General features: G+C 48.0%; 1 protein-coding gene across 5 annotated transcripts; it reads right to left on the reverse strand.

The window, feature by feature from the left end:
• Nucleotides 1–200: 200 nt before the first annotated feature.
• On the reverse strand, nucleotides 201–11,656 carry znf740b (zinc finger protein 740b). Of its 5 annotated transcripts, none has more exons than XM_055931126.1 (7): nucleotides 11,459–11,539; nucleotides 10,035–10,197; nucleotides 9,444–9,674; nucleotides 6,861–7,001; nucleotides 6,574–6,700; nucleotides 4,740–4,858; nucleotides 201–3,525 (listed from the first exon to the last, which is right to left on the reverse strand). In XM_055931126.1, the coding sequence occupies exons 2-7, from the start codon at nucleotides 10,077–10,079 to the stop codon at nucleotides 3,340–3,342; spliced, it is 849 nt and encodes a 282-aa protein (XP_055787101.1). In that variant the 5' UTR covers nucleotides 10,080–10,197; nucleotides 11,459–11,539; the 3' UTR covers nucleotides 201–3,339. The 5 variants fall into 5 exon arrangements, with proteins under 5 accessions (XP_055787101.1, XP_055787103.1, XP_055787102.1 ...); XM_055931128.1 differs by lacking the exon at nucleotides 11,459–11,539 and adding an exon at nucleotides 11,301–11,342; XM_055931127.1 differs by lacking the exon at nucleotides 11,459–11,539 and adding an exon at nucleotides 10,829–11,292.
• Between the last annotated feature and the right edge of the window lie 10,958 nt (nucleotides 11,657–22,614).

Consider the following 22,614-nt stretch of genomic DNA (forward strand, 5'->3'; position numbering starts at 1 on the left):
AAAGCCTGACTGCTGTTGGGTTGCAATCAGTGACATAATGGCTGTGGATAGAGCCTCCTCTAGTGGCGTCTCACGGTCACAGCTATGCAATATCGTTGTCCAGATATGATTTGGAGTCCAATTCAGATGAACCAGTATGGCAAGATGGGTGAAACTACAATTCTCTAAATCATATGAGAAAGCATTGACAGTACCAAATGTTTAAAAAGAAAAACACATTTATTAAAGCTTGAGGCCCTAGTTTTTCCATTCACTACAATATCTTACTGAGTCAAAACTTTATTTTATCACAACTTTACTAGGATTGTGATAATGAAAGTTATTTTACTTTAAAAAAAAATATTTATTTATAAACCATTTTTACGGTCTTTACTAAAAACATTTATACAATATCCCTTCATTTTGGCGATCACAGATGCATGCAAAACTACTAGTAATAAAAAGTTAATGACTGCTACAGTAGACAGGCACTAGTGGCAGTTCTGCCTCTACTCCTAATTGAATTTTAAAATATATTAACTTAAATTCAGAAGTAGAAAACTAACTGCCTTTAGTCTTTGTAAAGGGCCACAAACTCCTTTGACACGACTTACAATCTGACAGTGATGCAATAGTAACTACTGGTCCTCTATAGAAAACCTTCTCGGTCTATACAGATAACTGTTGTATTACCTATATTTTGGGCTTCCTCAATCCAGTGTTTACAGATAGAATGTCAATGATAGCTTGGTCCCAGATCGCTTTGTGCTGTATAGCCAACTTCTATGGTCGTTGGGTATGGCAATGACCATAGGAGTTGGCAAGCCAGTACAAACTGATGTGGGACCAGGCTACCATAATGGAACCCGAGACACTCCAATAAAAATGTGAGTGAAAAGAACCCCAGTGGAACTTCTGTTACCATGGAAATATACTGAATTCTAAACCGACCCCTAGCACCTACTGTTCAGCCATTCCTGTAGATCTGAGAGGACTAGACAGATGGTATTACCAATTCTCTCAGATCTACAGGAGTGCCTAGGTTGTAGGGGTCGATTTGGATTTCAGTAATGGTGATCTTCCCTTAAGATGCTAGAGGTGAATAAAGTGAGCTTAAATTATTGGGAGTGACATTTGTTGTTTTGGCTCTTTACTCCAGCACTTTGGATTTGAAATGATACAATGACTATAAGGTTAAAGTGCAGACTAGACTATCAGCTTTAATTTGAGGGTATTTTCATCAATATCGGGTGAACCGTTTTGAAATTACAACACTTTTTGTAAATAGTCTCCCCATTTTAGGGGGCCAAAAGTATTGGGACAAATTCACTTGTGTTAAAAGTAGTAAAAAGTTTAGTATTTGGTCCCATATTCCTAGCACGCAACGACTACATTAACTTCTTTGTTTCAGATTTTGTGCACAATAGAAATTAATGGTAAATAATGTAGTGTCATTTTAGATGAACTTTTGTTGTAAATAAGAATAGAATGTTTCTAAACACATACATTAATGAGGATGCTACCATGATTCTGGATAATCCTGAATGAATTGTGAAATGCTAACGATTATCCGTAATTATGGTAGCATCCACATCAATGTAGAAGTGTTTCGAAACATTTTCTTATTTACAATAACTGACTCCAAAATGACATTATTTACCATTAATTTCTATTAGGCACAGAATAATCTGAAACACAACCAAAACAAACAGCAAATGCATCCAAGAAATGTGTAGAGTCACAAGCTTGATGTAGTCATTGCATGCTATGAATATTGGACCAAATACTTAACTTTTGACTACTTTAATACACATCCTGTATAAGTGAATTTGTCCCAATACTTTTGGCCCCTTAAACAGGGAGACTATGACCAGAAAGTGCTGTAATTATTTAACGGTTCATCCGATTTGGATGAAAATACCCTCAAACTAAAGCTGACAGTCTGCACTTTAACCTCATGTATCATTCAAATCCAACGTGCTGGAGTACAGAGCGAAAAACAACAAAAACTGTCACAACACTGAGCTCACTGTAGAAACATCAACACGGTATGATATTATAGAGGAAGCATTTGTTCACAAACTGTTCAACTGTCCTGCTTCATGAGATTACCCCTTTAAAATAACACCAGAAATATGACAAGATGGATCGACATACTCAGGACATTTGATAATGAAGGACAAAAATAAAAAAAATTGTGATACTCTTCAGAGTCTGAATGAATATAGAATAAGCTTACATGCACAGATGTCCTTTGAAATAAAACACCTGATTATTCACAACAAAAATACAAGATCACTTAGATAGAAATAGAATACTAGAATGGACATGAGTAATTCCATTTCCATGGCCACTGTCCTCAAAACGGTAGCTATGAGAGGTTCTAGAGTTAAACATCTGACCAGTGTAGCAAATTAGAAAGTTAGAACAAGAAATGTGTCAACTACCCAATGATCTCACTATCAAGGTAGTGTCAGCTAGTTACACAGGTCTATTAGGCTACGGCCATTCACTAACAAGTCAAACCAGGAACTGTTAAGCTAGTAGTAGTAACAGAACCAACTTGAATGAATCTGAGTGGTTCAAGGCCACAAGGATTTGTGTGTTCAACATTGTCCTTCAAATACTTAATAATGTCCATAGTATGTGCTTGGCCACTGAGGCTGCTAGTGGATCAGGAAGAGTGTCCTAGGTTACTGATCAGTATTGTCCAATGTTAAGAGTACACATACAATCAAATAGAGAATTTTTTTTTTGAAGCAAAGACATTTGTTCATATTGGTACGACCAGACCAACCTCACATTAAAGGGCTTTCCAGGCAGGAAGTGGCAGTGGAGTTTCCCATTCAATGGAGCTAGGTGGGGGGGGCGAATTCTATCCAGGCGGAGCGGTCAGCAGTGCACGTGAAAGCTGCCTAGCTCAGATAATAGGAATCTGCTCGATTTTGCCGAACTCCATTCCGAATGTTCACTTACTGTCTGGAAAGAGCTTAAGTCTCCAGTAAAAAAAAAACACTTGTCCAATTGAGGCTAAAACATGTCAGTTAATGAATTCATTATTGCCGTAGTAATATGACAGCTTGCCCAAACTCCTCCCACCCCACCCGAGGTCTCGTCTTCTCCTTCTGTTAAGTACCATGTACGTAACAATACAACATTTATTAAAAAAGTTATTACAAAAAGTAGAAAATAATCCACTATCCCATCAACAGGATATGAGCTAGCTGGTGAGAAAAACTTAAGGTTTGGTGTCTTAGCCAGGTTTATCTGGGCTGAGGGAGGATTCAGTACTGGTCTGCTCTAGTATGTGGTGCCACTGAGCTGAGGACTGTTGTCTGTGAGAGGGTCAGCGGTTAAAGGTCAGACAGCCAGACGGCTGTTCTGCTGCTGTAGGGGGCTCCAGGCAGCCGTGTGCCCAGGTGCATCCTGGGAGTAGGCTCCTCCTCTGCCCTCGCAGGAGAATGACTGGTTCTCCTCCTTGGGAATGCTCCTTCCCGCCCCACACAGACGGCGATGACGTAGCAGACGGTCCGTCCGCGAGAAACTCTGGAACCGGGGCAGAGGGAAAGCATACAAGTAACCACAAATGATGGGAGTCAGTGTAATGTACGTATTAACCCCAAACCCTGGACCATGTTCAGTAGGCAAATGTTGCAGATAGAAATGTCATGAATAGAGCCGATATGATTCCATATTCATACATAACATATTTCTATCTGAACGTTCCACAACGTTGTGCCTTGCTGACAGTGCCCCAGGTGTGTGTGTGTGTGTGTGTGTGTGTGTGTACAGTGTGCACAATGTATACTGAACAGAAATATTAACGCAACAGGTTGTGTTTGTTCGTTGTTTCATGGGCTGAAATTAAAGTTCCCATAAGATTTGTTCGATACGCACAAAAATCGTATTTCTCTCAAATGATGTGCACAAATTTGATTACATCCCTGTTAGTGAGCATTTCTCCTTTGCCAAGATAAACCATCCACCTGACGTGTGGCATATCAAGAAGCTGATGAAACAGCATGATCATTACACAGGTGCACTTTGTGCTGGGAACAAAAGGCCACTCAAATGTGCAGTTATGTCACAGAACATAATGCCACAGATGTCTCAAGTTGAGGGAGCGTGCAATTGGCATGCTGGCTGCAGGAATGTCCACCAGAGCTGTTAAAAGTGAATTTCTCTACCATAAACTGCCTCCAATGTCATTTTAGAGAATTTGGCAGTATGTCCAAACGGCCTCACAACCGCAGACCTGACTGCAGCTCGGCGTCGTAACCGACTTCAGTGGGCAAATGCTCACCGTCGATGGCCACCTGCACGTTGGAGAAGTGTTCTCTTCACGGATTAGTCCCAGGCGATGGGGTTATGGTATGGGCAGGCATAAGCTACAGACAACGAACACAATTGCATTTTATCCATGGCAATTTGAATGCACTGAGATACCTTGACGAGATCCTGAGGCCCATAGTCCTGCCATTCATCCGCCTGATCAACTATGCGAAGGAGATGTGTCGTGCTGCATGAGGCGGTCACACCAGATACTAACTGGTTCTGGTCCACGGCCCTACCTTTTTTTTTAAGGTATCTGTGACCAACCAATGCATCTCTGTATTCCCAGTCATGTGAAATCGATAGATTAGGGCCTAATTTATTGATTTAAAATTGACCGATGTTCTTATATGAACTGTAAATCAGTAAAATCTTTGAAATTGCTGCATGTTGCATTTATATTTTTGTTCAGTGGAGATCTCGCTTACCTGATTGCAGCGATCACACTGGTAGGGCTTCTCTCCACTGTGAACTCTCTTGTGTCTGTCCAGGTGGTATCGCTGAATAAACCGCATGTCACACACGTCACACGCAAACGGCTTCTCCCCTAAACACAAAGACACTGTTCAAAACATAATGCTATAGATTGAATTTGATGGATTTGTACCTTTTGGGGGAGGCATACACCGCCCCCCCAATTTCTTTATTATAGCTTTTTATTTTTTGTTACATTCTACACACATTTGACATGCACAGCACATTTTTTACACAGTAGTTACATAGCAAAATATATATAGTTATTTGATATACATTATTACATCTGGATAGATAGTACTTAAACACATCCAGTATACATTATACACTCAGTGGCTAGTTTATTAGTTACACCCTGTTCAGGAAAATGGTTCACTCCTACAGAAAGTGAGTCACGTGGCCGTGGCTTTCTATTAAAAGCCATCAGACAGACATCGAGGCATTCAGCTACTGTTCGATTGAACGTAAGAATGGGCAAAACGAGTGACCTAAGCGACTTTGAGCGTGATATGATCATCTGTGCCAGACGAGACGGTTCCAGTATCTCTGAAACGGCCAGCCTCCTGAGGTTCACACACGACAGTGTCTAGGGTTTGGCAAAAATGGTGCGACAAAACATCGTCAGCAGCAGTCCTGTGGGCGGAAACAGCTTGTTGATGAGAGGTCGAAGGGGAACGGTAAGAATTGTGCAAGCTAACAGGAGGGCCACAAACAGACAAATAACAGAGCAGTACAACAGTGGTGTGCAGAACAGCATCTCGGAACCCATCGGTCCTTGTCACGGATGAGCGAATGCAGCCACACCAACACTCCTATCAGCTAAAAACAAAAAGCGGCTCTAGTGGGCATGCAATCACCAACACTGGACAATTGAAGAGTGGAAAAACATTGCCTCGCCTGACAAATCCCAGTGTCTGTTGCTTCATGCTGATGGCTCCATGAGACCATGGCACAATCCAGCCTGGTGTCTACGGTACAGGCTGGTGGTGTAATTGTGTGGGGAATGTTTACCTGGCACACGTTTGGTCCCTTGATACCAATTAAGCAATGTTGCCATGCCCCGAAGAGTTCAGGCTTTTCTGGAGTCAAAGGGTGGTCCGACCCGGTACTAGTTGGGTGTACCAAATAAACTGGCCACTGAGTGTATATCGTTTTTTCAGTCATAACTATTATAGATGGTGGTCTTTTAAAAACCACCCCTTAGCGGTTCTCAGCCCACCCATCTCCGTAAAGCACCCTCTTATGATTTCCATGTGCCATATATTTTTTTTAACTGCGCTGTGATATTCACATAAGTTCTGAACCTTTAATCACATAGTATCCACAGATTGTAAAATTAAAGATAAACAGTTTTACTGTTTCCACTAGCACTTAAAATTAGGGCCAAATTCGAGTTGGCTCAAATGTTATTCTCAAATTCGAGCTGGGTCGAGGGAAACCCGGGCCAGCGCAGCTCAGTTTCACGACTGGTCGGGCTGGTGACGCCGTTACTATGCAACCACCAAGCTGATCACTGCTGGTTGCTGACAGCGTTTAGCTAGCTCGTCTGGGCTTGTTGCTGTTAGCTAGTACATGGACAAGCAGTACTGTAGTAGTCAGACATGACAGGAATTACCACCATAGCGGGATCCTTCATTTTAAAAAATAAATAAAAATAAAACATCTGCTTTTAATTGCGAGTCGTGCATGTCTCTCTACTAATGAATGTTCTTTATGACTAGTGTTATAACTTAAAACATTTTATGAGTATTCCTGAGCAAGGAAGGGGAAACGTAATGCGATACAAACCTGTATGAGTGAGAATGTGCCGCTTCAGGTGGTAGCTACTTCGGAATGCTCCATAGCAGTGCTCACAGATAAAGTTCTTCTGTACTTGTGAATTATGATCATCACCGTTAATATCCATCTCCACCTGCTGAGAAACACAATGAGTTTTCAAAATATTACAACTTCTCATATTATATACACACACAATAAGTGTAACGCTACAGCACGCACACACACACACTTCTGTCCTGCAATTGTATCCATCATTGTACATTCCATTTTCCCACTCTCACATAAACACAACTTACCTCCACTTTCTCTCTCAGCTTGTTGGGTGTTGCTGATTTTCTGTGCTTCTTTTTTGTCGGTTGTGTATTCTGGCTGGGCTGCATATCTTTCTCATCCAGCAGCCTGGGTGCGTGAAATGAGTGTCCATCCTTTCTAATAAACTATCGAGAGGAGAGATGGTTGATAATTCATATGTTTCTAACATATGAACCAAAATAAGCTACTGCTTAGATATGTATTCTTTTGTTGTTGTTGATAGATTTACTATAATTATATTAATAAAAAGGGAACACTAAAATAACACATCCTAGATCTGAAAGAATGAACTATTCTTATTAAATACTTTTTTCTTTACATAGTTGAATGTGCTGACAACAAAATTACACAAAAATGATCAATGGAAATAAAATTCATCAACCCATGGAGGTCTGGATTTGGAGTCACACTCATAATTAAAGTCATTTGGAGTCACACTCATAATTAAATTGGAAAACCACACTACAGGCTGACCCAACTTTGATGTAATGTCCTTAAAACAAGTCAAAATGAGGCTCAGTGGTGTGTGGCCTCCACGTGCCTGTATGACCTCCCTACAACGCCTGGGCATGCTCCTGATGAGGTGGTGGATGGTCTCCTGAGGGATCTCCTCCCAGACCTGGACTAAAGCATCCGCCAACTCCTGGACAGTCTGTGGTGCAACATGGCGTTGGTGGATGGAGCGAGACATGATGTCCCAGATGTGCTCAATTGGATTCAGGTCTGGGGAACGGGCGGGCCAGTCCATAGCATCAATGCCTTCCTCTTGCAGGAACTGCTGACACACTCCAGCCACATGAGGTCTAGCATTGTCTTGCATTAGGAGGAACCCAGGGCCAAGCGCACCAGCATATGGTCTCACAAAGGGTCTGAGGATCTCATCTCGGTACCTAATGGCAGTCAGGCTACCTCTGGCGAGCCCATGGAGGGCTGTGCGGCCCCCCAAAGAAATGCCACCCCACACCATGACTGACCCACCGCCAAACCGGTCATGCTGGAGGACGTTGCAGGCAGCAGAACGTTCTCCACGGCATCTCCAGACTGTCACGTCTGTCACATGTGCTCAGTGTGAACCTGCTTTCATCTGTGAAGAGCACAGGGCGCCAGTGGCGAATTTGCCAATCCTGGTGTTCTCTGGCAAATGCCTGCACGTGTTGGGCTGTAAACCCCCACCTGTGGACGTCGGGCCCTCATACCACCCTCATGGAGTCTGTTTCCGACCGTTTGAGCAGACATGCACATTTGTGGCCTGCTGGAGGTCATTTTGCAGGGCTCTGGCAGTGCTCCCCCTGCTCCTCCTTGCACAAAGGCGGAGGTAGCGGTCCTGCTGCTGGGTTGTTGCCCTCCTACGGCCTCCTCCACGTCTCCTGATGTACTGGCCTGTCTCCTGGTAGCGCCTCCATGCTCTGGACACTACGCTGACAGACACAGCAAACCTTCTTGCCACAGCTCGCATTGATGTGCCATCCTGGATGAGCTGCACTACCTGAGCCACTTGTGTGGGTTGTAGACTCCGTCTCATGCTACCACTAGAGTGAAAGCACCGCCAGCATTCAAAAGTGACCAAAACATCAGCCAGGAAGCATAGGAACTGAGAAGTGGTCTGTGGTCACCACCTGCAGAACCACTCCTTTATTGGGGGTGTCTTGCTAATTGCCTATAATTTCCAACTGTTGTCTATTCCATTTGCACAACAGCATGTGACATGTATTGTCAATCAGTGTTGCTTCCTAAGTGGACAGTTTGATTTCACAGAAGTGTGATTGACTTGGAGTTACATTGGGTTGTTTAAGTGTTCCCTTTATTTTTTTGAGCAGTGTATAATTTCAGATTAATTGCCAGATTAACCCCGCAATGTAAAGAGTCAAATAGCTTTCAAATAGCCACATCCTTCTAGTCACCGAATTCCATTTTCTGTGTCATTTTCTTCCCGTTCAGGTTTTTTTTTTTTTTTTTTTTTTCAAACTGACAATTATTTATAGAGAATCAACTAAATTGAATGTCCCGAGTCCATGGCAATGCATAGATCACAACGGTCTGGGAAAAAACGAAAACATTTTGATTTTTTGGTGTAAATCCCCTTTACCTCAAGTGTGTACCTAGTGAGAAAGGAATGCGTTTTGGTAGCAATGTATCTGTACTGCACATGTGAGTTTGCTAAACAAATTCCCACCAATTGATACAAATAATCTGTATATTATTGTCAGGTAGGCCTACTTTGCAGTTAACATTTAATTGAGAAAACGTTTCTGTCTACCCACAAGACGGTTATCATAACCATTGCTAACTGGCTATACAAAGTGAGTCAAACGCGCGCATACACAGACAGGCAAAGTTGCTGGAAATTAATCGCCAGATATTGTGTTATATTTGGATTTTTAAACCAATTGTGGCTAACCAAGGGTGGGATAATGTAAATGTGGATGTGATTGGATAGTATCTGGGAGCTTGTAGTGTCTGATACAGTATTTGTGAGATTTGTTTATGACAGTTTGCGGTTGAACACATGAAAAATGTTTGTTCGGCGAGCTGCTCATAGTCGGGCTGCACGTGTCTCTATTTCTCACCAGGGGTGGACAGCTGACCCCCAAGGGCAGGACCATGTGGCTGTGGTGGGACTGGTGATTGTTGTGGTGTCCATGGTGTGATTGGTGAGACTGCTGCTGGTGGCTCTCAGGGTTGTTGATGTCCCTCTGGCCCTGGTCGTGCTGTGACATCTTCTTTTGTCCCCCAGACATGTTGTTGGCCTGCATTAGGGCCATGCTGGACAGCACTGCCTCACAGCCCAGCAACCCAGCCTGGAGGAACAACACAAACAGCAGTTCAGTTGGACAGTAGTATGGTGGCCTAGGATTGTCATCAACTTAGACTGCAGGAACTACACAGGACAAGCAGCAGCTCAGAGTCAGCATCAGGGTCAATGTCAGGGCCAGTCTCACACATAAAGGCTGACACACAGGGACTGCAGATGGTCATCCACTGACTGTTTTCAGACTATTTTTGGCCTGGTCTGTCAGGCCTCCAATGGAAAGACTAATGGAAAAAGTGAGGATGAGAGAAAGGCTTCAAGCCATGCATGTAATGGAATTGTGGCACAAAGACAAAAAACAAGAGTCAAAATAAATAAAAACAAAAATGGAAAGGAGGATTCAACTGACCCATTTCATGTGGTCTCGAACTGAGTTGTTGGGATGGTGTGTCATCGCCGGTGCGTGGATTGAATGCGTGTGTGTTTGGGGGTACAGGGGCGCATCAAGGGGGTTCACTCAGGATGAGGGGTGTGAGAAGACTACACCCACCCAAATCATCAGGTGGCAAAGCCTGGAAATAGAGGGTTATTGTGAGGCCAAATGATTTGACCATGACTACTGGTATTCAAATTCAGGCCTAATATATCTAATAGAGTGTAATTTGGTTTAATTATCAGGGGTGCTCGGTCATTTCTCATCCATATATTTATATGTACATATTCTTATTCCATCCCTTTACTAAGATGTGTGTGTATTAGGTAGTTGTGGAATTGTTAGGTTACTTGTTAGATATTGCTGCACTGTCAGAACTAGAAGCACGTGCATTTCTCTACACTCGCATTAACATCTGCTAACCATGTGTGACCAATAAAATTAGATTTTATATATTTGGCATGGTCAACAAAGAAAGTTGATCAGGCTTGTAGACAGCAGCCCCAATGGTTAGGTGTATGCCTCTTCTTCCCATGGAAAACAAAAGATTCTTGTCAAATATTGTTGCAATGATAACAGAAATAAAGCTGGAGGAGGACAAACACATTCTGTTCATAAATATGATCTGGAAAAGGGGTTATGATTCATGCATGTGCAAGTTACTCAAGATACCATTCAATATTGACCCAAGTATAGGCTAATGATATACTATCACATGTTAAGAGTCAAGTACAAAAACAAACAGGAAAGCATAGTTACACTATACACACAGTTGATCGATCATCGTGTGTTCCTTCCACTCTACAAACATGTACTCTAGTCTCCATGCAAAGTGCCCGCTAAAGTTGGCTAGAAGTGAGTGGCTAAAGCTGCCTGGAAATGAAGGGCTATCTACCTAGCTTGATAGAGCTCTTCAAATGCAGAATTATTCAATGCAATTAGACTGCACTGCTCTAGTTAACTACAATAACGTCTGAATACTGAGCGAGCTCAACGTTACAGAAGGAGCTAGCTACCTAATTAGCAAGCTAAGTTAGCTGGCTAACGTTAGCCATTTAACGATAGCTAGACATCACTGAGTTTCCGAGGCCAAACACCAACACATAGCTATGGGGTAACGTTAGCTAAGACAATGCGTGAAAATATTGTTTGGTTAAATATTTGGAGAATTAGCAATCAATGAGGTAATTTATGGGGTAAAGCAAGGGTCTGCTTAGGTAAAGCTAGCGCAAGATGACTCACTGGTTGGGTACCCCCCTCAGACAACACAACAACAGCCAGGTAGGGCGTGCGGGTTGAGCGCCGACTACAAACTGTCATTGCCTTACAATTCTGGGAAATAACTTATGCATTGCAACTAGGGTGGCTTTGTTGGGAATTACATTTTAGAATGGGTTTACCTTAGTTTTTTTTTGAGTTTTGCAGATTAATATTTCTTGTCGGAGTTCCAATTTTCTCAGTTTACAAACACAGGAAACTACACCGGAAGTGTTCCCCGGGGAGCACGTCCACGTGAGTTTAATGACGCATGATATCGGCCATGTTGGTAAGGGAAATATAGGGTTTTGCTGTTGTGGCGCCATTTTGGAAGACCAGAGTCAGTCTGGTGGAAGTCCTCCAATCACCCACATGGCTGGCTGCGTTTAAAGTACCAGCGGAAACTTCATAGGGATTACCTATGAGCTATCTAGTTAGCTACAGAAACAGTGTTCAGGTTAACTCAAATGAGCTGCTAAAGTAGTGTAGCGACCCGCACAGACAGCTGTGTGTTATGTGTTAGGCTAGTAGGTGGTTGTGTTCGCGGGGTCCGCCATGTCAGTCAACCTGCTATCTGCCAATCACGGGAATGCCTGGAATGTTCTGATGCCGGGCATCCTGGTGGTTGGCGGAGTGGCGTGGAGGGGGGTTGGGCAGGGGGATGGAGCATTGGAAGTTAAGACCAGGTTTTGCCTTTGTTCTCTCTCTTACGTCTGGGCTTCACAAGAGAAGGTCACAATTGGCATGTGGGTTATCTTTCATTTATTTGGCGTGGGCTACGGCCAAACAGTAGCCTGTGTAAAGTTGGTTTAATAAACCGTCCATTCGTAAACTCAATCCTCTGTCTGGACAGTTGTTCTTTTATGATCTAGTCAGGTCATTACATTGGTGTCAGAAGTAAAAACGTTGATAAAAGTTTGCCAGCTAGCTAGCTGACTTCTGTGGCTAGCTACCGTAGGTGAGAACGGGGGTTGAAAATGCTTCGAGGGAATCCGAAAGTGAAGGTGGAGGTAGGGGACGATTATGGCCAAGGAGATACGTGTGAATGGACGTCGGAGGTTCTGGCTGAGGAGATCGCCAGGGCGTCGGAGCGCAGAGGCCGCTTGAGGGAGGACGCTAGAGTGATGGCGGCTGAAGCGAGGATGAGCGCCTCGTCGACTGTGTTTCGCGCGGATTCTGGTGGGCGGGCCGAAGTGGTGACGTCGACGCGGCGGGACGAGGAATCTGGGGCTCAGGATGTAAACAAACATGGCGGCGCCCAGTTCCCGGCTGCGTCCGTATCTGTTAAGACCCCGAAGTATTCCGGTAAGGCGGATTGGGAAGCTTTTCATGCTCAGTTTGAACTGTTAGCTCATTTTAGGGGGTGGTCGGATGAAGAAAGGGCACTGCAGTTGGCTTTATGCCTCACGGATGAAGCTCTGGCCTGTTTGATATTGATTAGCCCCGAGGACAGACATGATTATGGCGCTTTAGTGGGAGCACTGAGGAGGCGCTATGGACAGTGTGTACAGCCCGGGCTACTGCGCTCCGAACTGAGTAATAGACGCAGGCAGCCTGGAGAGCCTCTACGGGTGTTAGCTAATGACATTGAGAGCCTCTCTCGGCGGGCATATGCTCACATGCCCCCCTCCGTGCAGAGCGAGCTAGCACGGGACCAGTTCATACAGGCGCTCTCTCCTACGGAGCTGCGCATACAGACCCAGCTGGCTCATCCTGAGTCATTGCAGATAGCCTTGGAGATGGCTTTGGAGAGGGAGCTGGTGTGGGCTGGGACTTCAGCTGGGGCTTTGGTGGGGGTGCAGGGAGACACACCCTCTGTGCGAGCTGGGGGGCAGAGCAGCCCGGAGCCGGAAAAGCCTGCATGGGTGGCTGAAATGACAGAACTCATTCGTGCTGTGTCGCTACAGGCGGCACAAAACACACACCCTGGTCCCAGGGTCTGCTGGGGTTGTGGCCAGCCAGGCCATCTGCGCCGAAATTGCCCCATGTCCCCCAGAGCTCAGGGAAACGGCTCGGGGTCCGCATAGACCGGGTAGTGCGGACCCCTGGCTTTCTATCCCAACCACCATCATCTTCAGGAGGAGCCCACCGGCACAGACGGGGAAGCAAGGCTCCACTTCCCCCAGAAGCAGACGAGAGCAAGCGAATGGAGCCTGTTGTTGTGGTGGGCCGGACCTGTGTTGGGGACTTTTGTCATGTCCCTGTCACTGTGGAGGGTGTGCCCTGCTCCGCCCTGGTGGACACTGGGTCCACAGTAACCCTGGTGAGGCCAGATATTGTGCCAGGTTGGACTCAGTGTGAGCCTACAACTGTGCAGCTCCGCACAGTCACAGGTGAGCTGGCACCCATGAAAGGGAAGGGAATAATGACTCTGACAGTAGGGGGCAGGACTGTGCGTCATCCTGTGTGGGTGGCGGCTGTGCAGGACCCTTGTATCCTGGGGTTGGACTTTCTTAGGAGCACAGGCTGCCAGTTAGACCTAAATAGGGGCACACTGAGCTTCCAGGGAGGGCCGGAAGTCACCATGGCCCCCCCTAATGTCACATTCACTCAACCCAACAAACCCTTTACTCCAACAGTTAAAGCAGCAGAGACTCATGGCTGCCCCCCCTCCCCCACAGCTGTGTGTGACTTTTCCCCAGCCCCCCTGTCACCTACTGCGGTGTGTTACATTCCCCCAGCTACCTCCATGACACAGCCCTCTGTGAGCCCAGGCCGCGCCCCCCCAGCCCAGCTACCCCAGATGGGAGAGGAGAGGACACTGTCTGCAGTGAGGGAGATATGGGGGAGGAACTGTGTTGGTCTTGACCCCGAGCAGCAGGAACGGTTGTGGCAGTTGCTGTTTGAATTCAGAGACAGCTTTGCGCTGAGTGAGGAAGAGGTGGGTCAGACTCATCTGGTGCAGCATGAGATCGACACAGGTGATGCTCGACCCATCAAGATGCGTCCCCGCCGTATCCCGCTGGCACGCCAGGAGGCGGCAGACAAGGCTGTGTTGGAGATGCAGCGGGCAGACTTCATTGAGCCCTCAGACAGCCCCTGGGCGGCGCCAGTCGTCATGGTTCCGAAGAAGGGGGGCAAGCTGAGGTTCTGTGCGGACTACAGGCGGCTGAATGAGGTAACCAGGAAGGACTCATACCCCATACCACGTATCGATGAGTCGCTGGACCTGGTTAGGGGGTCCTCCTGGTTCTCCTCACTAGACCTCCGCAGTGGCTACTGGCAGGTGCCCCTCTCCCCAGAGGCCAGAGCCAAAACTGCATTCTCCACTAACAGAGGACACTGGCAGTTCAAGGTCCTGTGCTTTGGCCTGTGCAACGCTCCAGCTACTTTTGAGCGTTTGATGGACAGGGTGCTGGATGGCATCCCCAGACAGCAGTGTCTGGTATACCTCGATGACATCCTGGCCCATGGCAGCTCCTTCCAGTCAGCCCTGGGGGCGCTACGGCGTGTGCTGGAGAGGGTGGCTGCCACAGGTCTGAAGCTCCACCCCGAGAAGTGCCACTTCATGAGGAGAGAGGTGTCCTTCTTGGGCCACCGAGTGGGGAAGGAGGGGATCAGCACCATGGAGGACAAGGTAGGGGCTGTCAGAGACTGGCCCACCCCCACCGACCAGCGTCAGCTGAAGAGCTTCCTGGGCCTGGCCTCGTACTACAAGAGGTTTGTACGGGGCTTCTCAAGCGTTGCTGCTCCACTGAACCGCCTGCTGCCGAAGGACAAAGCTTTCACTTGGACAGTGGAGTGTGAGGAGGCGTTCAACACCCTCAAACGTGCACTGATCGAGGCCCCCGTGCTCGCCCCCCCTGACCTCACCTTGCCCTTTATCCTGGACACAGACGCGAGCAATGTGGGCATGGGTGGGGTGCTGGCCCAGGTGGGGCCAGCGGGGGAGAGAGTGGTGGCGTACTTCAGCAAAACATTTGACAAACATGAGCGCCGCTACTGTGTCACCCGGCGGGAGCTCTTGGCTGTTGTGGCTTCCGTCAAACACTTCAAGTACTACCTGGGTGGTCTGCCCTTTACTGTAAGGACTGACCACTCTGCTCTCCAGTGGCTCATGTCTTTCAGAGAGCCAGAGGGGCAGGTGGCACGCTGGTTGGAGGAGCTTCAGCCGTATGACTTCACAGTGGTGCACAGGGCAGGGGCACGCCACTCCAACGCCGACGCCATGTCCCGTCGGCCCTGTACTGCAGACGGCTGCCGCCACTGCGAACGGAGAGAGGGACGGGAGAGAGAGCTGTGTGCAGAGGGGGTCTGTGCCACAGTGTGTCGGGCGAGCGGGCCTGTCTGCTGTGAGCTGCAGACTGTCGACGTGGCTGAATGGCGGCAGCAGCAGGGACGGGACACAGACCTACAGCCAGTGCTACAGTGGGTAGAGGCGCAGGTGAGGCCACCATGGGAAGAGGTGACAGCGCTCTCACTCGCGACCAAAGGGTTGTGGTCAAAGTTTGAGAGACTGCGGCTGGCTGATGGCGTGCTACAGCGGGCATGGAAGGAGTCAGCTACGGGAGAGGAGAGGTGGCAGGTGGTCCCAAAAGCATTGTGGGAGGCTGTGCTCCAGAGTACTCATGGCGGGGTGGTGACTGGACACTTTGGGGTCACAAAAACACTGCGCCGTCTCCGTCAGGGCTTCTACTGGGGGCAGCACAAGAGGGATGTGGAGGACTTTTGTCGCCGCTGTGACAACTGCACAGCGAGAAAGGGCCCCCCAGGCCGCTCTCATGCTCAGCTCCAACAGTTCCCAGTGGGGGCTCCCATGGAGAGGGTGGGAGTGGATGTAGTTGGGCCGTTCCCCACCACAGACAATGGAAACCGCTGGGTGCTCACGGCCATGGACTATTTCACAAAATGGCCCGAGGCCTATGCTCTGCCTGACCAGGAGGCAGAGACCATCGTCGACGCCCTGACAGCGGGGATGTTCAGCAGGTTTGGAGCTGCAGAGTCCATCCACAGCGACCAGGGCAGAAACTTTGAGTCCCGTGTGTTCGCCACCATGTGTGAGAGGCTGGGTATGCACAAGACCCGCACTACTCCTCTCCATCCTCAAAGTGATGGCCTTGTAGAGCGCTTCAATAAAACGCTTGGACAGCAGCTGGCCATCGTCTCTTCCAAACACCAGCGTGACTGGGACAAGCACCTGCCTATGGTACTCATGGCATGCCGCTCCGCTGTCCAAGACTCCACCTCCTGCACGCCTGCCCTCCTCATGCTGGGGAGAGAGATCCGCACCCCTGCGGAGATGGCGTTTGGTCGGCCCCTGGATAGCCCTCATGTTCCCCCGGGGCCGGAGTATGCCCGGAGACTCCAGGACCGCCTGGAGACAGCCCACGCCTTCGCCAGAGAGCAGCTGGTGAATGCAGGTGTGAGGCAGAAGAGGAACTATGACGTGCACACCCGGGGAAGGCACTTTGTGGCTGGGGAGCTGGTCTGGGTCTACAGCCCGCTAAGGAAAAAAGGCAGATGCCCCAAGTTGGACAGTCACTGGGTGGGACCCTGCAGTGTCCTGGAGAGGGTAGGGGAGGTTGTTTACCGGGTGCAGCTTCCTCCCAGGGGGAGAAAGGTGGCACTGCACCGGGACAGGTTAGCCCCATACAGAGGGGCCTCTTCTCCCCAAACCCCAGGAACCCCCACAATTCCCCTCTCTGGCAATGACATTCTCCAGGCACCCACCCCCAGGTGCCGCAGACAAGGCTCCAGACAGCCCACTCCCCCTGTGTCACCGCGTGGTTCCCCAGAGCCACGGACTGTATTACCCGTTCCCGCTTCCTTGTCCCCCATATCCCTGCCTTCATCCCCTGGTTCCCAGAGGGGCACTCTGCGACCATCACGGCCACGCAGGCAAAGGAGACCTCCGGGTCGCTTCAGAGACTTTGTTTGTTCCCTCGGGGACGAGGGACTTTGTGGTGGGGGGGCTGTGTAGCGACCCGCACAGACAGCTGTGTGTTATGTGTTAGGCTAGTAGGTGGTTGTGTTCGCGGGGTCCGCCATGTCAGTCAACCTGCTATCTGCCAATCACAGGAATGCCTGGAATGTTCTGATGCCGGGCATCCTGGTGGTTGGCGGAGTGGCGTGGAGGGGGGTTGGGCAGGGGGATGGAGCATTGGAAGTTAAGACCAGGTTTTGCCTTTGTTCTCTCTCTTACGTCTGGGCTTCACAAGAGAAGGTCACGATTGGCATGTGGGTTATCTTTCATTTATTTGGCGTGGGCTACGGCCAAACAGTAGCCTGTGTAAAGTTGGTTTAATAAACCGTCCATTCGTAAACTCAATCCTCTGTCTGGACAGTCGTTCTTTTATGATCTAGTCAGGTCATTACAGTAGCTTTACATACTGTATAGTAGGGGTCTCCAACAGTTTGATCCTGAGTTACCAGTAGCTTGCAGCCCACCTTTGAGTAGATCACCAAACAGTTCTGAAACTATTTCCAAGTGTACCACCGCAAACAAATATCAGAAACCAAACTCCCAGCTGCTATATAATCAACGCAAAATTGCTATTATCCCAACCCTGGTTGGCCACTATTGTCTTACAAAGCCAAACCTATCAAAATATCTGTCACTTAATTTCCAGCAGTATTGCCCCTGTCTGTCTGTGGTGCCCGCATTTGTTTATCACTCTTGTGTGTAACCATCTTGTGGGCTGATAGAAATACTTTACCCAAAGCCTTCTCAATTAAATGTTAACTGTAAAGTAGGCTTACCTGGCAGAAGCACTGTATATCATGTAAGTATATCATTTGTATTTGTTATTTGCAAATTTTGACATGAAATTAGCAGCAGCAGTACAACCATTGCTAGACCGGCACATTCCTCACACCATACCTCTTCTGATGTGATTTAAGAATTGACATGGACTTTGAGGCTGGTGAGTAATCAAGGGCTGATTGCTCACCAGCCGAATGGGGCCCATAAAGCTGCCAGAAAAAGCAGCACATGGGAGGGTTGCAGGTAGTGAGAGGTTACTACCAGATAGACGTCTGCATGGTCTGCTAGAACCAAGGGGCTCTGTGTTCTACCCCAGAGGAGACAGCATTCCCTGGAGCCTAGAAGGCTAGAAGGTAACCCGGAAGAGGTCTCCTGGAGGAGACCGATTAATTTTCCTTGTTTTAAATAAACACCTTTGAAACTGAGGTATCACACTTGTGTTCGTGTCTGATCTGTGTAAACATCTTGATCAAACCCCCTGGTCTGCCAAAAGTGATGGCGAATGCGGGCAGACCAGGGTTGACGTTTAAGCAGTATCAGCATAGACAAGTTGATAGCTCAGTTCATTTGGGCCCAACAAGCGCAATAGGACATTCAGGAATGAATGCTGGAAGAACAGCATCTACAGAATTTCTGCCTGCTTGAGGAAGTCCGGAAGCTGTGAGGAGAAACGCAGACTGAATCACATCCCAATCAGTTTTTTATCAAGCTAACTGAGGATAAAGACATTGAGACTTACCTCTCCACGTTTGAATGGACAGCACTCCAAGAAGGATGACCCAAGGCGAAACGGGAGTCTGCTGGCCCTGTTCCTGTCCGGAGATGCCCAAAAGGAGTAGTATAACCTCATCACCGAACAGGCGGCTAACTACGACTGTCTCAAGAGGAAGGTACTCAGCCGCTATGGATACAGCTTGCCCCGTCGGGCCCAATTGGAGGGTCGTGGCGAAGCTTCTCCCCCCCCCCCCCCCCCCCCCCGAGCCCAGATGAGCGACCTATTGTACATCACCAGGGCATGGCTCCTAACCAACATAGCCACCCTCCTGGTTATCGACAAAGTGGTCATGGATTGCTTCTTACGGGCGCTACCTCACAACATGGAGGGCGGCGAGCAGACGTGCGCCCCAGGCCTTGGAGGACCTCTTGGGAGCTGTGGAGAAGCACCAGAATACCGAGGCCCTGCTGAAGGGGACGCAGGCCGAGTCCGGGATCCGTCAGAGGGGAAGGATGACCCCACTACCATACTCTCCAATCCGACAGTCATTCAGGCTAAAGGACTGCAGACCCGCGGAGAGACAGCCGGGGGAGAGTCGACCCGCTGCCGACCCCAGGTGGATGAAGACCAAAGGAGGTGTTTTGAGTGTGGCGCCCGGGGACACCTCGCATGGAATTGCCTGGGTCGAGAGGAGTCAATTCCATCAGCGGGCCCCAGAGACGAGCTGGGCCATGCAGTAAACTACGTCACCTCCTGTTGGGCCCAAGTCGACGGTCATGACACGCTCTGTTGGATAACTCTTGTACTATCGTGCCTGCTGGCCCATCCGAGCGACCATGGTGATGTCCATCTCCTGTGTCCACGGCGACACCACGAGGTATTTGACCGGGCAGGCAACCATCTTGACGCCACAAGGGAGCTGCCAGATAGTGGTGAGTGCCGGGGAGACGGAAACCCCAACAGATTTACCACGTGAACCTGTTGAAGAGGTGGCACGTGAGGACAGCCTTGGCCATGTTGTGATCAAAACCCGGGACATCGACAGGAGCAGTGGTGGTCCCGAGCAATGAGGACCTCGGACCGGCCCAGAAGCAAGTGCTCCGGGAGCGCAGAGATCGGAACACTGCCGCCGGATCGGAATGGCCCACTTTGAACACCACGTCCGCACCCGGCCCAGAGAAACGGTACGAAAGAGGCCATACCGGATCCCCGAGGCTCGAAGGAAGGCCGCACAGCAGGAGGTGGAGGCTCTGCTGAAGATGGGTCATCAAGGTTGCCCACAGCGCATGGTGCAGCCCCATCATGTTGGTGCCCGAACCGAACAGTAGTCTCCGTTTCTGCAATGACTTCGGGGGGGTGAACGACATCATAATTTTGTTCGACGACTTCCCCATGCCGAGGGTGGACGAGCTCATCGACCGGTTGGGAAAGGCCCGGTACATCAGCACCCTGGACTTGACCAAGGGATATTGGCAGGTAACCTTGGCAGCCTCCTCCCGGGAGAAGACGGCGTTCTCGACACCGGATGGCTTATACCAATACCGGGTTCTCCAGTTCGGTCTCCATGGAGCCCCGCCCATGTTCCAGCGCCTGATGGACCGACTCCTCCGACCCCACCAACAGTATGCAGCGATCTATTTGGATGACTTCATCGTCCACAGCCAAGGTTGGGAAGAGCACCTGAAGCGCCTCCAGGTGGTACTGGACGCGTTCAGGCAAGCCGAGTTGACAGGGAATCCCAAGAAATGCAAGCTGGCGTTCGAGAAGGTGGAGTACCTGGGGCATCTGATTGGACGGGGGAACATCAAGCCCAAGGAGAGGGAGGTCCAGGCGGTTCGTGACTGGCCCGTACCAAGAGATCGGTTCTTCCTGGGGCTGGTGGGATACTATAGCTGGTTTATCCCAACTTTGCAGCTATAACCTCTCCACTTACCAATCTGACCAAGCACCCACTTCACCCTGGTCACAGAGTATAATGAATGAACGAATGAATGGTAAATTGAATATTGTATTACTTCAACCATACTGTCTGTTTTCCCCTACTTCTTGAGATGTGAAGACAGACAGTGGAGGGAGGGCCCACAGTCCCTTTAGTTTCACTTCTGGGAAGGTGTGGTATCGTGCCACGTTCATGGCATACATGTTAGACACAGAGCCGCCTGGGCAGAAGATGCCATCTCCCTCTGTCCACCCAAACAGAGAACGTAGTGTGGCGAGGACCTCGTCTTCCATCAGGACAAACACTGGAGTTACCTCATAGGTATACCTGTAAAGAGAATTGTACAACAGTCAATCACAAGCCTCTTCATATCATAACATATGTTATGGTATATACTATACTGCTGGAATGTAGAAACAAATTAAAAGTTAGCGAAAACGTTTAATTTGTCTCAACTCCAGAATTTTGGATTTGAGATCAAATGTTTTACAGAACGTCACCTTTTATTTGAGGGTATTTTCTAACATATCTGTTTACCATTTAGAAATTAAAGCACTTCATGCATCTGGTCCCCCCATTTGAAGGTGTCATAAGTATTTGGACAAGTTCACTTGTAGTATATTACATTTAGTAAAAAGTTTAGTATTTGGTCCAATATTCCTACCACACAATGACTACATCAAGCTTGTGACTCTACAAACTTGTTGGATGTATTTGCAGTTTGTTTTGCTTGCGTTTTGGATTATGTTGTGACCAATATGCTGTGTGAGAAAGTTACAGTGGCACAAAGATCATATCCCCAAAACATGCTAACAGGGAAGGTTCAGAAACATGTTCTGTTCTTATTTACAATAAAAGTGACTCCAAAATTACTCAATACATTATTTACCATTCATTTCTATTGGGCACAAAATTGTTGGAAACACAACCAAAACAAACTGCAAATGCATCCAACAAGTTTATAGAGTCACAAGCTCATCACTAAGCTAAGGTCCCTGGGACTGAACACCACCTTCTGCAACCGGATCCTGGACTTCCTGACGGGCCGCTCCCATGTGGTGAGGATAGGCAACAACACTTCCGCCACGCTGACATTCAACACGGGGGCCCCTCAGGGGTGTGTGCTTAGGTCCCTCCTGTACTCCCTGTTCACCCACGACTGCATATTTTCTACTCGCTATATATAGTCATGTTATTTTCTACTCTCTATATTTTGTCATGTTTATTTTCTACTCGCTATATATAGTCATGTTATTTTCTACTTGCTATATATAGTTATGTCAAGTAAGCATTTCACTGTTAGTCTACGAAGCATGTGACGAATCAAATGAAATTGTATTTGACATTTGTTGATATCACAAGTTTACTGGAGAACTGAGACGAGGTAGAGACTCTGGACAGGGTGGATATTCGTATAATAAAAAGCAGTTTTATTCAGAGGTAAAGATATCTGATACAAGCGTGCACGGACTTGTTCTTTCAGCTCCTTAGGAACCTGCAGACAGAGCCCCGAAACATAGTGCAAATGTATTTTATACAGGTAATAAAGTAGGTTGAGTCTGGTAGATCTGGTCTTCTGGTTGGTCCTGATGAGTTGGGCGAGGTCCACTTCAGGCTAATATCACTGTCCCATTGGCTCTAAGTGGAGTTCTTTGTCTTCAGAAATGTTCAGCTAAAACAGGAGATTAGGTGTGTGCGTAGATGTTCCTATTTTGACATATCTGTGTGTCTCTGTGAAATGTTCAGCTAAAACAGGAGATTTTGTGTGTGCGTAGATGTTCCTGTCTTAATCAGTGTTTATGAAAGGTTTACGTCAGCCCTCTGTTCTTGGGTGTGTGTGTGTGTCTCAGTATCTCGTGAAATGCAGACCCAAGCACCCTTTTGATCAAGGCCTTTCCTGCCTTATCAGTGTTTATGAAAGGTCTGTGCCAGCCTCTGTCCT

The sequence above is a fragment of the Salvelinus fontinalis genome, chromosome 8, assembly GCF_029448725.1.
Source record: "Salvelinus fontinalis isolate EN_2023a chromosome 8, ASM2944872v1, whole genome shotgun sequence".
NCBI classification, from domain to species: Eukaryota; Metazoa; Chordata; class Actinopteri; order Salmoniformes; family Salmonidae; genus Salvelinus; species Salvelinus fontinalis.

Bases quoted from the DNA above. Each gene is read 5' to 3' on its own strand.
- znf740b (XM_055931124.1), bottom strand. From the start codon at position 11,641: ATGGCGCCACAACAGCAAAACCCTATATTTCCCTTACCAACATGGCCG. The intron at 4,859-6,573 runs GTTTGTATCGCA...CTTTGTGTTTAG, and splicing joins GCACATTCTCACTCATACAG to GGGAGAAGCCGTTTGCGTGT. The intron at 3,526-4,739 runs GTAAGCGAGATC...CCCCGGTTCCAG, and splicing joins AGTGTGATCGCTGCAATCAG to AGTTTCTCGCGGACGGACCG.